The following is a 15210-nucleotide window of genomic DNA, read 5'->3' on the forward strand; positions in this document are numbered from 1 at the left end:
AAATATCGCAGTTGGGAGCAGCGTCGAGATAGAAGATCGTGGCGGGGCACCGGAAGCTGGAAGCGCGTTAACCGAACGATCCAATTAAACGGGGGCACCGTGGACGAGCGAACTTCGACGTCTGCTAGATGTTAATCTACCGAGAAACGGAAATTACACGGTGCCATTTTCGTGAACGTGCAGCTTTATTCGAATTAAAACTTTCGCTTGCGAATAATGTAACGATCTCGCCGATTCAAAGGTGCGCGAATGATCAAATAAACACTCGATCTCTTTTCGAGGCTCCTCGAGCACGGCAAAAAAGGGGGTTCGATTAATTAAACAACTCGAGCACGCACTATCGCTACCATTTTAATTAGCGAGAGTCCCAGAACGAGGAAAACGAGGCAGGCGTCGGTTAAGGAAGGGTTAACAAAAAGTGGAGCTGGAGAAGAAAAATGGATTTGCAGCTGCGAATCGTCCCGTTGACCGATGGAGAAAAGCGGGTTACAGCACTTTTCACGGGGCTTTTCCATTTGCGGTCGCCGCGGTTTGCGGATCGGTCCCCATCGGGGACGGCGTATCGTCCGGTTAACTTCACCCCTTCGATTGGATATTCGAATACGTACGTGTATTTACGAACGTACCTCGAATATCGCGCTCTCGAGAAACGCGCGGGGATCGATTATTGCTTTAAGGGAGATGAACGTGTACGACTACGAGTAATTAGTTATAACTCTCCATTAAATAATTAGAGAACAAAATTTCTCGCATAGAAGACGGCAATTCGAGATCGCGTTTCTAACGATTCAATAGCAGTGGCTAAGAGACACTCACGGGGAATCTCTTTAAGATCTGAGGCTCAATTTCGAAACACTTTGTTAAGTAATGCAGCGAGATTTACCTTCTGAAACTCGCGTTTGAACGATTGCCAGAATTCAGACGCGATGCAATTAAGTCGATTTCGTCGGCTGCTTGCTTAAAGCCACACGCGGAAGGATTAAACGGGAAACGGTGGTCCTGGCAAACAGCTAATCGAAGGGGACAACAGAATTTGCTGGAAGTTTCGTAGGAAAGAGGGTTGCGAAATTTCGCGTGGGCGAAGTTTCGAGGCGGAACGATCGATCCCCCGGGCAACAACGGGAAACGAGGTAGGTGGAAGTTAAGGGAAGAAATTACTCCCGGAATATGAAACGCTTTGCCTTGGGAACACGTTTTCTCTCCGGGACGTTGCGAATTGTTGACAATCCGCGAGAGGGGGGTGGAAAGAAAAAAAAAAAAAAGAACGCGAGCAACTTTGACGCAAACAACTTTTTACCGAGGCGATATCGAGGCGAAGAAGTAGTTCAAGATGAAAGCAAATGGAACACCGCGGTGCCGCGGTCTCATATGAAACCACCGTCGAGCGGACCAACTTTTTCTACGATCGATACAAAATTTATCGTTCGAACGACGAGGATCGTTAACGCGGAACAGGATACTCGCTTGTCGGGGGGTGCAATTCGACCTAGAAAGGGAAGTCGATCGCTTGGCCATGTATTCTTCGACTCGTAATTTCGTTTAACCATATTTCTCGAAAGAAACGCCGAGAAGTAAGAGATACGCATAACTGGTAACGGATATCGACACCAAAACCGATCCACGTTGTACGATATCCCAGGCAACGCGAGGAAATCCTAGAAACGGCTGGCTCGGTTGATGGCCCTTCCAGCCTCCATCAAAAATACACGAAATTTCAATCGGGCCGCGGTGGAAAAGTGCACTCTCGGAAAAGCAGCCCGTCGACAGAAATTCCGATGTTTTTGTCTCGGAGGCGTGATCGGTCCAGAGAATGGGAAACATCTATACACAGCAGGGCTGCGCGTATGCACGTAGAAACGAAAAAGGTTGCCGCTCTTAAAGGGGGATCCGATTCGAATCCTCCCTGTCCCCGATCGACACAACCCGTGCTTCCGCAGGAAACGCTGAACTCGGCTAAATTCCGCCGTTGGCTCGCGAACGACGCTGCCATTTTTCCGGACCGCACACAGGTCGATGTCTGCTTTCCAATCGAGAGAACGAGAGAACGAGAGTGAGAGAGAGAGAGAGGGAAAGGGATGAACCATGGAACGGGTTGGTTGGTGGATCCTCCCGGCAAATTGGCAGCCACCTACGTATCTACATATATTATGTGTACACTTGAAAAATCGAACGGCGTTATTGACTCTGCGGACCGCGTCGCCCTGCTCTCACCCTGGCCAACGGAGGCCCGAAACGGACGCTGGAGGGACGAAAAATGGGCGAACGTTGGATGAAGTTCCCCTTGTTGGAGGGTTTGGTCTCGCTCGAATCGGGGATATCGTTTTTCTACACGGACAGGGTATAAGGCTAGTTTCTCTCAACACGAGATTCATTTTCGCTGTTCGTATTACACTGAAAACAAATAATCCAACGAGTATGTTTCACATTTGATAAACAGAAAATTGCTGAAATTCTCTGGAAAAATAGCTGTAATCCTTCGCCCCACTTTTTCTCTTCTCTTTACCGGCGCAATACGATTTTTTCTAACCTTGGCTGGTTTCTTAACCACAGAAATGCCTCCTCGATCGGAAGGTCGAATTTGCACAAGAACAATGAGCACTCGAAACAATCGATATCCGTTCGTAATTGTTCCTCGCGGGCGTCTTGCCCCGTTCGTACGTCAATTGAACGTCGCCAGCGAACGTCCGTCGAGGCAACGCGCGTGGCTAATTACCAACAATGGGTTCGCGTCGGCGAAACGTTCCCTATGCGGTTCTATTACGGCTCTTGTTTCTCTCGTGCCGCGCGTTGGACGAAGAGAAAACCAAGGGGCGAGAGAAAGAGGGGTGGTAAAAAAAAAAAAAGGACCGGTTCGAAGAAGGGGACGTCGTTTATGCGACGAAACATTTTCACCAGCCGCGCGTTCCATTTGCCGCGCGCTCGCGCGGAATATTTCTATATAACACTTCAATTGCCCCGGGTGATGAATGTCCCGCCGACTCTCGTCGCACGGTTCCATTTACCGTCCACGGTAAACTGCGATCTTTTTATTAAAACGCGCGCGGGCCAGTCGCGGATTCGTTGGCGAGCCAGAATCGTCTTCAGTCACAGATCTAACATCGTCGTTTGATTCGTCTACCAGCGATCGATCGAAATTCTCCGTATTACGGTAGCAATCGGTTCGAAGAGCAAGAAATTTATCGCTATTTATTGTAATCAATATAGCAGCTCGATATTAAAAGACTATCGTAACCACAGCTTCGAAAGTTGCGGATAAGTGGATGTTAAAATGAGAAGGATGCGAAGAGGGGGATGAATTCTGCGAATATTAGACTTGGTATCAATAGCCAGGAAGGAAGTTCCCCAAGTATCGAATAAGGTACATCGTCGTCGTTGGTTATTGAATAAGGAAGCCAGCGTGATTCGTAATGCCGTTCCGCGGTTCGCACGTGTCGCGAATTACGGGTCGGATGAAACAGCCCCTCGTGCGTCAGCTATCCAGCCGAGCGAAGGGTCGTAAAGACGGACGTGGTTCCCGAGACACACCGTCGCGAGGGCTTCTCCCGAGTGTTCAGAATTTCATTCGATGCCTCGTTGAATATCAAATCGTAGAGGAAGGATTCCTTTCCCATTTGGAGCTCGAGGGTCCGACATTTTCATAAACGCGGCATCGAGCGTGGAACGCGGACGAGAGATATCTTTGGGCTGGACGGTGAATATTCCCGTGGAATTCTCTCGTTAGGAAAGAGGAGAGAGAGGACGTCCGCTTATCGAGGATTAATTAATTCCCGTCGGTTTAGGAAAAGAGCGTACCTATACGGTTTCCGTTCTAATCAAATCCAGCGAAAGGGTGCGGCTCCTCGCGGTCCTCGTTGGGATCGTTAAACCCCCCTGAAGAATATTTCGCGTACCTTTGATCTCCTCCACGGTTTCGAAAAATGTTAAATCCATATTTCGTGCCGCGTTTGATACCGCGGGTACGAGTTTAATGAGTTTCGCGCAATATATACACCGGGGCGGGGAAACCGGTGGCAGCTGTTACCTTTTCCAGGCTTTAATTTCACCGGAGGGAACGAGCGGATTACGTCGACGCGTTTAACCCGGTATAATTAAAATTTCGCTTCTACTTATGGCAGAGGGGGGATGATAATTGATTGTGTTCTTTTCTCGTCCGCGATACGAAACGCTCCAACTAATTACTTGCTTTCGACGCGTCTAATAAAGTACGACGTTAAAATATTACTGGGTAGATGGAAAGTTTCAAATTGCGCGACAAAGGCAGCGAAAAAGTGAGCATCGTTCTGTCAGAGATCGTCTCAAAAATTTAAACGTACCATCCGTAAGCTATCACAAGCCATTCGTTCGATCCATCCCCCAAAAAGAATTTATTATCCCATACGCTTTACGCTATAGACCGACTACCCTCTCGGTTCGTCGTCTGAGAGCCTCGAATGATAGCTGGCAAAGGAGAATGCGAAACTGACATCGCCTCGTAGACGAGGCTAATAAATAAACAGACTCAGTCGAGGGCAAAAAGAATGCGGGATCAAAGGCGATCGAACGTCTGCGAGGACGAGCCAAGGGGTGCAGCGGACGCGGAGGATGATGCACGGAAGTTTCGCGTCGCGATCCCTTTTCAAACGGATATTACTTCGTTCTCCGGACGAACAACCAGCCGATCGACTATCCGGTTCTTCGGACGATCGACTACAGAGGACGAGAGAGGACGAGAGAGGACGAGAGAGGGACGATTTCAACCCCTAACGGTGGAAGAACGGCGCTGCTCAGACGCGGCTGGCCTGGAATCACGTTCGTCCGCGGAGCACGGGAAACAAAGGGAATAAAGTTGGTTACGCTCGAGGGGGATGGTAAAAGTTGCCGAAACGGACGGACAGAAATTGAACGGGGGCCGAGATAAAATCCTGTAAACGGATTCGGCCAACTTTTCGTCCGACGCTCAGCCATTCGACAAGGGAGACGTGAATGGGACAGGTTGCCGAGATGGTGATCTGTGTGGGAGCGTCGAGGAAATTTGAGGGATTAGAGGAAATTGGGGGATCTAGGCGAAGGGGAGTTGTTGCGAGCGTGTCGAGGATTCGTGGGTTCGATGCTGGGATAAAATGGTAATTACGAAAAATACGACGTTTCCTTTTCACTGCGAATTAAAGAAATTAGAGGGGACGCTCGCAAGATCGATTTCATTCGCTTAGCTTGCTAACGAGTAGACGATTATCTATCGGTGCCGACAACCCCTGGACTCGCAACCTACACCGCAAACGGATTAAAAAGACCAGCAGCCAATTGCAAAAACCTATTCGCAGATCTGTTTCTTCCGGAGTTCCGGATGAATCGTCGTAAAAAGTCGGAACATCCGCGATGGAAACTGGGTCGAATCAACAACGGCCTGTTCCTCCGTTATCGATACGAAAATTCCATCCAATATTCTCTGCCGCGCGGCGGAAATGCTCCGCCGTCGAATATGGATCCGTTGGATTGCCGCGTATAACGATACGTCTCCGATTCCGGGCTGAAATCTTTCGCTGATTGCATTTACTGGTAACGCGAATTCTCTACGGCTGGGAGTGGCTCGAGCAGGAATTTTCGCGACGAATGCAACGTGTCGCGGTTCTTTGGGGCTGTCCCGAGAGGATGCGGGACCCGCACGGGTCGTCTTATTCTCGCCTGGTTTCTTTTTACAACAGTTTCGCGCTGTCTCAGCGGTAGTCGACGATCGATCGCTGCGTGGATCGCTATTTAAGGGTGGTTTAACGTGTCTACCGAGATTGAATCAGTAGGGTAGTTTAAAGATTTTCACAGAAAAGCTCGCAAACTAATCTCAACAAGCCCGTTACTTCTCAGAACCAACTAGTGTCCAACAATAATTACCAATAACCATCCCCCAGCACCGACGCATCCGAGGAACTTTCCCAATCCGCGAGCAGAATGCCACCCCCAACCCCGATTGCCCTCAGCAATCAGCAAACCACGCCAGAAATCGTCTCGAGCGACTTGGTTCTACCAACCTATAGAACCGCCCTCCACTTACAATCTCCCTTAACCAACTACCCTTCCCATCGCCGCGGAACTTCTCGTCCCGAGGACGAACGGGACGCGTCCGACCATAAAGGAAAGGGGGATGAACGCGGGAGGGGGGAGAGAGAGAGGCGCGAGTCTGGCCCGTCTTGTTAGCTTATTCAATAATATCCGGATGACGAACCTGCGAGATTGGTCGCGAAATTCCAAAAGGACCATCGGCAGCCAAAGAGTTTCATCTCGCGCTCCTTCATGCCTGAGGCGCGTTCGAACGAGGACGATGCCGGGGATCCAGGTCTGCCTCCCGTTGATTCCCGAAATCAGGCATCGGTTGGACGCACCCCCGTAATCCAAACGGCATTCACGGAACCGCAATTTCCTCCGAAAAGGGCCCGCCTCGACCCGTTCCCACCGCGCACCCCCGCCGCCACACTCCGCGTAATCCAAAGCGGCCGATCCTTGGCTAGGTGTGCGTCAGAAGTCTCGCGCACCACGACAACACCGCATTTCTGTTCACTTGCACGCCGTTCCCGATGCTCGTCCGCCGGAAACCACTGCTCTCATCCTTTAAGCGAGCGGAAACCGCGATCGACGTCTTCCACGCGAGCACATCGAACCGGACCGATCAAAGGGCCGCCTTTTCGAGCCTCCTCGATAAGGATTCTCTCGTTGTCGTTTCGAGGTCCAGCGAATGAGATCCGTACGGAGTCTGGTTAACAGTTGTTACTTTACCACGGAGATCGTCCTTTACGCGTACAGTGTGTAACGATAAAGTGATGGTATTTGGTGCGGCTGACGCGGCTAAGACTGACTAAAAGGGGGTGGGTACCACTGTGCGAGCAAAGAAGAATGACGCGGTGTTTCAAGACTTCGCATAGACTAGTTTTCTCGCTAGAAAAACCTCTGAATGAACAATTTCCATTTCCTTCCCGTCTAACTCCTTCACAATACCAACGCAAACCACCAATCATTCAAATCGATACGTTCACTACCCTATTAAAATATAAAAGAAACGAGTGGAACTGGTTTCGTAGAACTCGATCTGGTACACGTCGCCTAGGAAATTGAACGCGAAACTGCGCGTGCATACACGTACGCTCGAAGATCAAAGCGGCGCAGAAGCATTCTGGAGAAGCTTTAAGGGACACACGCCTTCCGCCGGATTCTCCGATCATCGAGGCACGCATCTGGCAGACCGCGATAATTCTCATCCCCGTTAAGGTTCGACAGTCGAAGCAATGGCTCGGCTGGGGAGATACGAGCCTGCAATACGGTTTATTGGCACAAGGGCGCATAGCTCCGGTCATATCGAGTTTCTGCAACACCAGCGACGATATTTGTAGTCCGGTCGGATGCGCGCCCCCTCGAATGACTCTTGGTCCTCCGCGTGGCTCGTCAGCCGGTCACGCGCGTCGTCCATGCGCGACGTCGAACGTGCAATCATTTTAATAGACCCTCTCGACGATGGGGGTATAATAAGCGTAATGGGCATCGAGTCTCCGCGAGACGGACCACAGGAGACAAGAAGAATCGATTTACTGTTGCGCTGACGGGAGCGTCTTTGGGGGAGCGATTGGTTGCCCCAAAAGTAACCTCGTTTCAGGAGTAAACATCGCAAAAAGCAAATTTTCAGGCGTCAACAGGAGTTAAAAAAGAAATTGTTCGTGTAGATATCGAAAGCTCGCGGCGCACCCTAAACTTTTGTTACTTGAAAGTGAGATATGATAAGTCGAGTTCAATTCCTGGCTGTAACAACGAGTAAACTTCAACTCGAACGAGAGGAGACGCGATCAACACGGATCGAAGACGCGACGCACGACGTTCAGAGACGACCGTGGCAACTTCCTGACGAAGAAAAGCCGAATCCGTCGAGCGTGTCCCCTGGACTGGAAGCCCTTAATCTTCGACTGACGCCGCGGCTAAGTCGACGGAAATTAGCGCGGCCCATTACCCGCAGACGCGTTATTAACCATTTGCCTGGACGCAACGTTCCCTCGCTGGCATTTGCATAATACGACGGACGGGAGGAAACGCGAACGTTACTCGCGTGACACCGCGTTCAACGTCGCCGTTAAACCCGACTCCGAGTCGATGTACACCCGAGGGTGGGACGTGTTCGGAATTGAAAGGGTGGCTCCCAGGTTCCGTCGATTACAGGCTGATAACAGGGTTCGTTTCCCTTATCCGTCGAAGATTAAAACCAGATGTGTTTACGCGCGTTCTTCTTTTTTTATTCCAAGAGAAATTTTAATCAGAAGAAGTTTAAGGAAGGATGAACCCTTCGTAGACTCGATATTTACGAAAAACAGATAGCAAATAACGATTCTGTTAAGCTGGTGTCTCTTTTTATCTATTAACTACACCCTCTCGAACCCATATCTCGCTTCGAATGGCTTCACCCACTTTTCCTGCTGATCCATGCCTCCGCCTCCATAATCGTAAACTCTGATTGTCTTCACGCGACGTCTACTGCACCGAGCTACTCTCCCTGTCATGGAAAATCTTCGTTTCATAGCTTCATCGTCTCCGAACACGGGAGTAGTTTCAACGGTAAAACTAGTCTGAGCTCTACGCCCCTATAAAGATACTGTTGCGACAGTCCATAAATCCTCAGCGATCTAACCTTCCGCGATACGTTTAGACTGGCAAAAATTGATGAAAAGTGACTGGACACGTTCGTCTGAATGGCACGCGGGCAGGAAACAGACGTCCAATGTTACGACTTAATATGGTATTCCAAGTGCAGCCAGGATTGATGTTCCGGCAATATGTCCTGTTTCACCATGAAACACGAGGAGCACATCGTGTACCCACGGAACCACCGCTTCCGGAATCGAGCGGTTACCGGGACGAAATCTGACCAGCGTAGACCGAGGCGTCAGGTGCGACGAACCGTTTTCAATAAGCTGCGCTCGACAACCGGCCGCCATCGATCCTCGAGATCGCCAGCGTCAGCTCGAGGATCCGTTGCGCTTCCGGATTTTTCCAGCCGACGCGAGACGCCGCTCCGCGCGACCGTAGAACTCCGAACGTGACTGAACTGTGATTTCTGATGAAACGGGACGAATGGATTTTGCAAACTTTGGACGATTTTCTTTTTTTTCTTTTTATGGAATATTGTACCGTGTCTTTATGGATCTCGCGATGTTGTCTCTCGGAAAACATTGAACTGTACGATTTGTTACGAAGATCCGATTCCACGGAGAAATACGAGCGAGCCATCAAAAATTTGTGGATCCCTTGTACCATTTTTTATGGTACAATACAGTTTTTTATTACGCTGATCTTATCAGAGGTCCCGGGAACGTATAACCAACCAAGCGCGATTTATCGCCATAAAGTATGAAAGATTCTGCAGGTAGACATGATTTTTACACTTTACACTGGGGGATCTATAAACTACGACGTATCGCGCGTCGATACTTCGTGTACGTACAATATAAATGGCTGGCTATAAAATAAGAAGAAAGTCTAATACCATGAGGAACGAGGAACGAGGTATACCTCACGGTTCGCTCACCTGTCCACCAACTATTAAACGCTTATTTATGAAATATTTCAATAAGCTTCCACGAAACAAACCAACGCTAGCAATTTCCAAACAATACGTTATTTATAAAGCCGCGAACTCCAATTTGTACGCGATGCAACTCGCGGAACAGTAACTCGACGATCATAAAGCGCCTTTGCCCTCTGGAATTGCAGAGAACGCGGCGCGATGTAACGCGAAACAGAAACAACGACCAAGAATGCCTGCCGTTTAATATACACAGCCGACTGAAAGCACGGTAACGAGAAACTATCACCGGCGAAGTTACCCCGCGATAAACAATAAGACAGCCGCGCGTTGCACGGCGGAGATGCAACGCGCGCCGGAAGTTGAAGGCAAACATCGGAAGACGAAGTAGGCGAGCGGCAGACCCCGGTCCCAAGATCGATTCTACCGCGGTCGCGCGGTTTAAACCCGTGATTTCTTGCGGAGGATGCCGGGTATTAATAAAGACAACTCTGTTCCGGCGTCGCCGAGATAAATTCGAATTTCAGGCTGGCTAAGTTCGAAGAACGGCGCCGCGCAATGGTCCACGGTGCACAAAGCAAGGATAAAGTTGAACCGCGACTCCGCGGAAAACGGGACGCCTGGCGGAACAATATAGAACGCCCGGAGGTAGAATCCACCGGAAGACCTATCAACTACACTTAGACTCGCGTTCTCCTGACAAGAATTGCGCGCCATGGAATTTATCGTTTACAGAACTGCATTTTCAGAGTAGCTGTGATATTAGATACACCGTTTGATGAGAAAGTGAGAAGCTTCGAATAAACATTGCTGAGATTTATGAAGAATATGGAAGAATTTTTTGGAGATAAGAATCTCTCGAAATTGCTGAACGCATCAAGTTGAACTAAATTCGTCTTCGTACAAATAACGCAAGAGCAGAGTTTCTGAAAGCCGCTGTACGTTCTCCGTGGAAATCTAATTGAGCCGAACCCAAATAGACCGCATTCTCGCAGCCTCTCCCTCTCGTCGAAACAAAACACCGCGGAAAATAACTCCTAAACAGCACTGCTGGTACTCGAATTCCTCTATCGGGAACCTCTGCAACACCGCCTACGTCGCGAACCGCTTTCCTGCATCACCCACGTACCGAAGAACCCCTGAACAAGAAGTCTCCCGCGTCTCCTCAAACCGGAAGCGCAACAGGGTCCACCGCCCAAACAGAATCGTACTTCGTCGTGCTTTTTTTCTGCCACTCTCGAATCTTTAAAATTCGTTCTTTTATGGACGCGATAAAATTTGTACAGCTTAAAACCGTAGGGTTTGCTGACGTTCGACGAAAGATATGGGCCACTGGAATCGTTACAAATGAAGTTTTATAGTACTTGAAACAACTGTAGTTTTTTTATACCACTCGAACGTATGAGCTCACGTAACATCACATTCGGTTCCAAACCAGATAAAGTATTTACCAAACGTGCCCATTGGCGATAATTGCCTATCTCTACACGAGTTTACAACCGGTTTAGAACGGTTTTAGGCGGGACGGGAAGAGATTAGCGACGATTATCGTCGAACCTCGCTCGGCTCGTCTACAAAAACTAGATGCTATCGGTTCGAACGCTACTATTTAACTTTCAACAACCCATATCTCACAAAACTCCGACAAGTTACAAAAACTACGATCGTAATACATTATACTTCCCAGCCCACACAATTTCCCTATAAATTGCACCCCATTAGGACGTCATATAGAGGAAGAATTGAATTATTTTGGAAACCGTATCACCGCACCATCAAGGATAAAACAAGTTTAATCAAAATACCACAGAACTATCCGAATATTTGTATCTTAATGAAAATGCAATTTTGGATGTCGCGGAAGTGCGAAAAAAATTGCGTGCTGCGCGTACAGTAGAGAGACACGCTGATCGACGCGATCTTAATCGAGCGATCCTGACAGCGTGTTTCCTGTCGAGGGGTTCAGGGTCACGGGTGGACCTCGAAAACGCGCTCTGCTTCGACTTGGTTCGCCGCACTACCGGTCACTGGCGAACGGAACACACGAGGACGCGGGCATTCACGCGTCGATGGCCAGGTGCGCCGTGGCTCGCGGTGCTTCTCTCACTGAGAAGCCAACACAGAGAGTTCGCTTCCTTGGCCGACCGCGAACCGCCTGGCCCCCTTCCTTCGACGCCTTTCTACGCCTCTCTCGCCGATTTTCCACTCTGCCTTTTCTTCTTGCCTCGAGAGGCTGCGCTAACTGTAGCGCAGCTCAAGGTCCGCTCCTCCGCTAGGCCCCGGATCGCTCGAGTCTCTCGAGCGCTCTGTGGCCTCGAAGGTCCTAGATTCTGCTAGTTTCTGCGAACGTCGCGATGCAAATATCGCGCGCCCATTTTTTCGTGTTTGCTCAGTCGAGCCTCTCGGTTCGATGTGGCGAGGTGTTTCGGTCGTACGAGCGTCTTTAGTCGAGGATCCTTCCACGTTTCGATTGTAATTCCAACTGCTGGTTACTCGAGAACAGTCGTAAAAGCAATATCAAGCGTGAACCAGATTTTCGAGTTTCCACAAAATCATCACCCCTAAAATTCGTCGCGATAAATGCAGCAATTTAAGGTTCGCAGCCTCGTCTTCCTGAAGCGGAGGGAGCGGGCTCGTAATAGTGGCTCGATATTCGACGTTAATATTTAGGTTCGTTTAAAGGGTAGTTTAGATGCAGCGACAACGATCGAGCCATTTCACCGGGCAGGTTCACTCGGCGGCGTTGTAGCTGCGGCCGGCCGGCGGTGAGCTAAGAAATAACGCCGGCGGAGTTTACGGCCGTAGCCGGATTCCCTGTAAATCTTCGATGACTTTGCGGCGAACGCTGCCACGGCCAACCGATATTCCTCGTACGTAATTTACGGAAGCGCGTAATATCTTCCATTATCGCGTTAATTAATCACTGTTTAACGCCGTGGCGTCGATCGATCCTATGGTTAGAATATAGAAGACTTTCTCAACTATTGGGTATTCATTTGATTTATTCACGATCAACTGGGATCGATCATTTCTTAGACGGTATTTTCGATCACTTCTTTTAGTAACTGGAATTATTATATCGAGAACTCTGAGAGATGTGAGACAAGAGTGGAACTATTTAAAAAATTTGCAATCGATGCTGGACTCGGTCGCGAACGTCGGAGGAAAGAAAACTGTTCGTCGAGCGGCGTGCACGCGAAGTGCCAAAAAGTTTCGTCCGCGAGAGCGTGTTCAAGTATTCCGAGCGACGCCTCTATGATTTACGGAGCAGGGTTCGTAGATCCGGCGATAGGGCGCTACCAGGGAACGAAAATTATTTTCAGTGCCGTCCCACTTTCGACCCAGTCAGCGATTTACCCTACTGATACGTCGATCCCCGTGGCTCTCTTCTGGGACGACTGCGGGAGAGCTGGATGCGCCCCTTAAAAATCGAGCCAACGAAAATGCACTCCGCGGAGACGGCGGCGTCGGAACCGGAGACACGGTTTCCCTTTATTTCTGCTCTCCGCGGTGATATGTCACGACAGAAATACCCTGCTCGCCGAGGTTGTAGCACGCTTGGATCTCCTGGATACGAATATACCAGTACCCAGTTTCTTTTTTTTTCTATTCATTCCTGTACACAACTCTGCCTTTGTTGTTAGGAACGCAGATTTTAATAATAACGTTGCGAATATTATTAAAAGAGGGGATCTTGTCGAGAATAAAGTACGCGTGATACCAACAGCGGTAAAATGAACATAAAGACGGGTCGAATAGCGAAATCTTTGTTACGAGTATCGAGAGAGAAGTGTGCGGAGTCTAAGGAAAACCGAGAAATCGTACGGTGAAATAAATTCGCCAAAGTGCCAGGCTGGTTTCAATTTAGACGCGGGGAAACGCACTCGCGGCCCATCAATACCCGCCGCCGTTCTCTCCGGCGCACTTCCCTCATAAATCACCGGCATTTTCCAGCGCACGCTCATCAAACACGCGTCCTCGCAATCAGAGTGCAACCCTAAATTTCCATACACCGCATCGATCGGTAATATTCCGAGTACTCCATAACGCGGGTAGTGCACGCGTCATTTATGACGTGACGCGGAGGCATAGAAACCGCGACGACCATCCCCCTCCGACGCTTCATGGTGGAGATTGAATTTTTATGTCGCGAATGTCCATCCAGAGCGACACTTTTTCCGAAACGTACACGCATATATATTTTTCAACCCCCTTTTTATTCGCTGCCTCGCGATATTCGACGGTTAACGCATTCAGGACAGGGTCGAACGATTCGAGGGAATCGATATACCAACGATGGACGACGACGGATTGGTACACACGCGTGTTTGTACGAAATCGTCGCGGCCAGGTCGATTGATTTTATTCATGACCTTCGCCGCGCGGAACTACTTTAGATGCGGCGGACGGGCCGCGGAGGAAAAATAGCGGAAAGTTTTCCATTTTAGATGGGCCGTCGATAGAAGACAGAAAGAGAGAGAGAGAGAGAGAGAGGTGCGTACAGTCGCCTTAAAAATTCTAGAGACAATCGATCGATAGCGTCTATTCGATTTTGGTCGAGATAGACGATGGTTGGTAAAATTGAATGCCACGCGTGCACCCTTTTTTCGCGTCGAAAAGCATGCTCGAAAATCGTTTCCGATGCGAGAGAATATTCCTGAAACCGTTCTAGAACCACGCTCGTACTTTTGAACGGGAGTGTATATTGGGACGTGTTCCATCGACGTTGCCGTCCCGAGGACAAACTGCCTGCACCGTTGGTCTCTTCTACCTGCGTTCCTCATCGTTCAAACGATTCGATTATCCTTTATCCCCTTTACCTCCTTCTCTCTTTACATCAAACACGTATATTTGATAAATATTTAGAACCACGGACAAAACTTTCCCCACAGAGTAACACTTTTAACCAAGCATAAAATACAAAAAACAAGTGACAATAAAAATCATCTAAGAAACGATTAAAATATCGTATATCTTTTTTCTTTCGGACAATACTCTTCTGCTGGACGCTTCCACGGAATAAACTGCGGCACCGTCAACCGGAAGTCAATAAAAATCCGGCTGTTCCCAGGAGCCGATATATTTACGACGTAACGAGCTCCTCTCGGCTGGGATATCCGTGGCAGCGCCTCCGATAACGCTCCCGCGGCCAGCTATTCTCCCCGAGCCGGTGTTCCTCAACGCGAAACAACCCACGTTCACCCCAGGGCGCGGGAGTTATTTACGAGGGCGAGGCGATCGTTCCGCGGCGCGCAATAAACATTCGAACGCGATACGGAACAGAAGTCGAAGAGGCGTGCCGATGGACGACGTTTCCTGCTCGAGACAATGCCACCGGTTACTTCGCGGAAGCCCCGTCCCTCGTTGATTCAGGCGAAGAGGGTGGCTCGCGGAACTCGCCCGTTCGCGGAAGGACTCTCCACGCGGGGGACGTGGCCATTTTTCGGTTAGGCTCTTCCTGCCGCCGTGAGAAACACTGGAAATCGCATTTCCCTCTCTGATAACAGTCGCACGGTTCTCCAAGATCACGTTCCCCGCTGCTTTCCCAGCGATTTATCCGTGGAGTACCTGTTGCACTTTCCTTTTGGCAAGAAACCTACCGAATCGAGCACGTGGAACGCAAAATTCCGCTGAAAATCGTATTTGAAGATCCTTGGGACACGCACTTTATCCGATTAACG

At 49.4% G+C, this 15210-nt stretch overlaps 2 protein-coding genes across 4 annotated transcripts in view; one reads left to right on the plus strand and one right to left on the minus strand.

Moving 5' to 3' along the window:
- Btk29a (tyrosine-protein kinase Btk29A) overlaps positions 1-15210 on the minus strand; it is a 132272-nt gene that overhangs the window by 66313 nt on the left and 50749 nt on the right. The window contains exon 1 of one of the 3 annotated variants that reach the window (XM_076897936.1): positions 6197-6629. The exons of the other annotated variants lie outside the window; for them this stretch is intronic. Coding sequence (XP_076754051.1) covers positions 6197-6266 — 70 coding nt within the window. The 5' untranslated portion in view covers positions 6267-6629. Of the gene's footprint in view, positions 1-6196; positions 6630-15210 lie in introns of those variants that run through there. 3 annotated transcript variants of the gene reach the window in all.
- Rpl39 (ribosomal protein L39) overlaps positions 1-15210 on the plus strand; it is a 100862-nt gene that overhangs the window by 26016 nt on the left and 59636 nt on the right. The window lies entirely within an intron of this gene.

The sequence above is a fragment of the Xylocopa sonorina genome, chromosome 7 (assembly GCF_050948175.1).
Source record: "Xylocopa sonorina isolate GNS202 chromosome 7, iyXylSono1_principal, whole genome shotgun sequence".
NCBI classification, from domain to species: domain Eukaryota; kingdom Metazoa; phylum Arthropoda; class Insecta; order Hymenoptera; family Apidae; genus Xylocopa; species Xylocopa sonorina.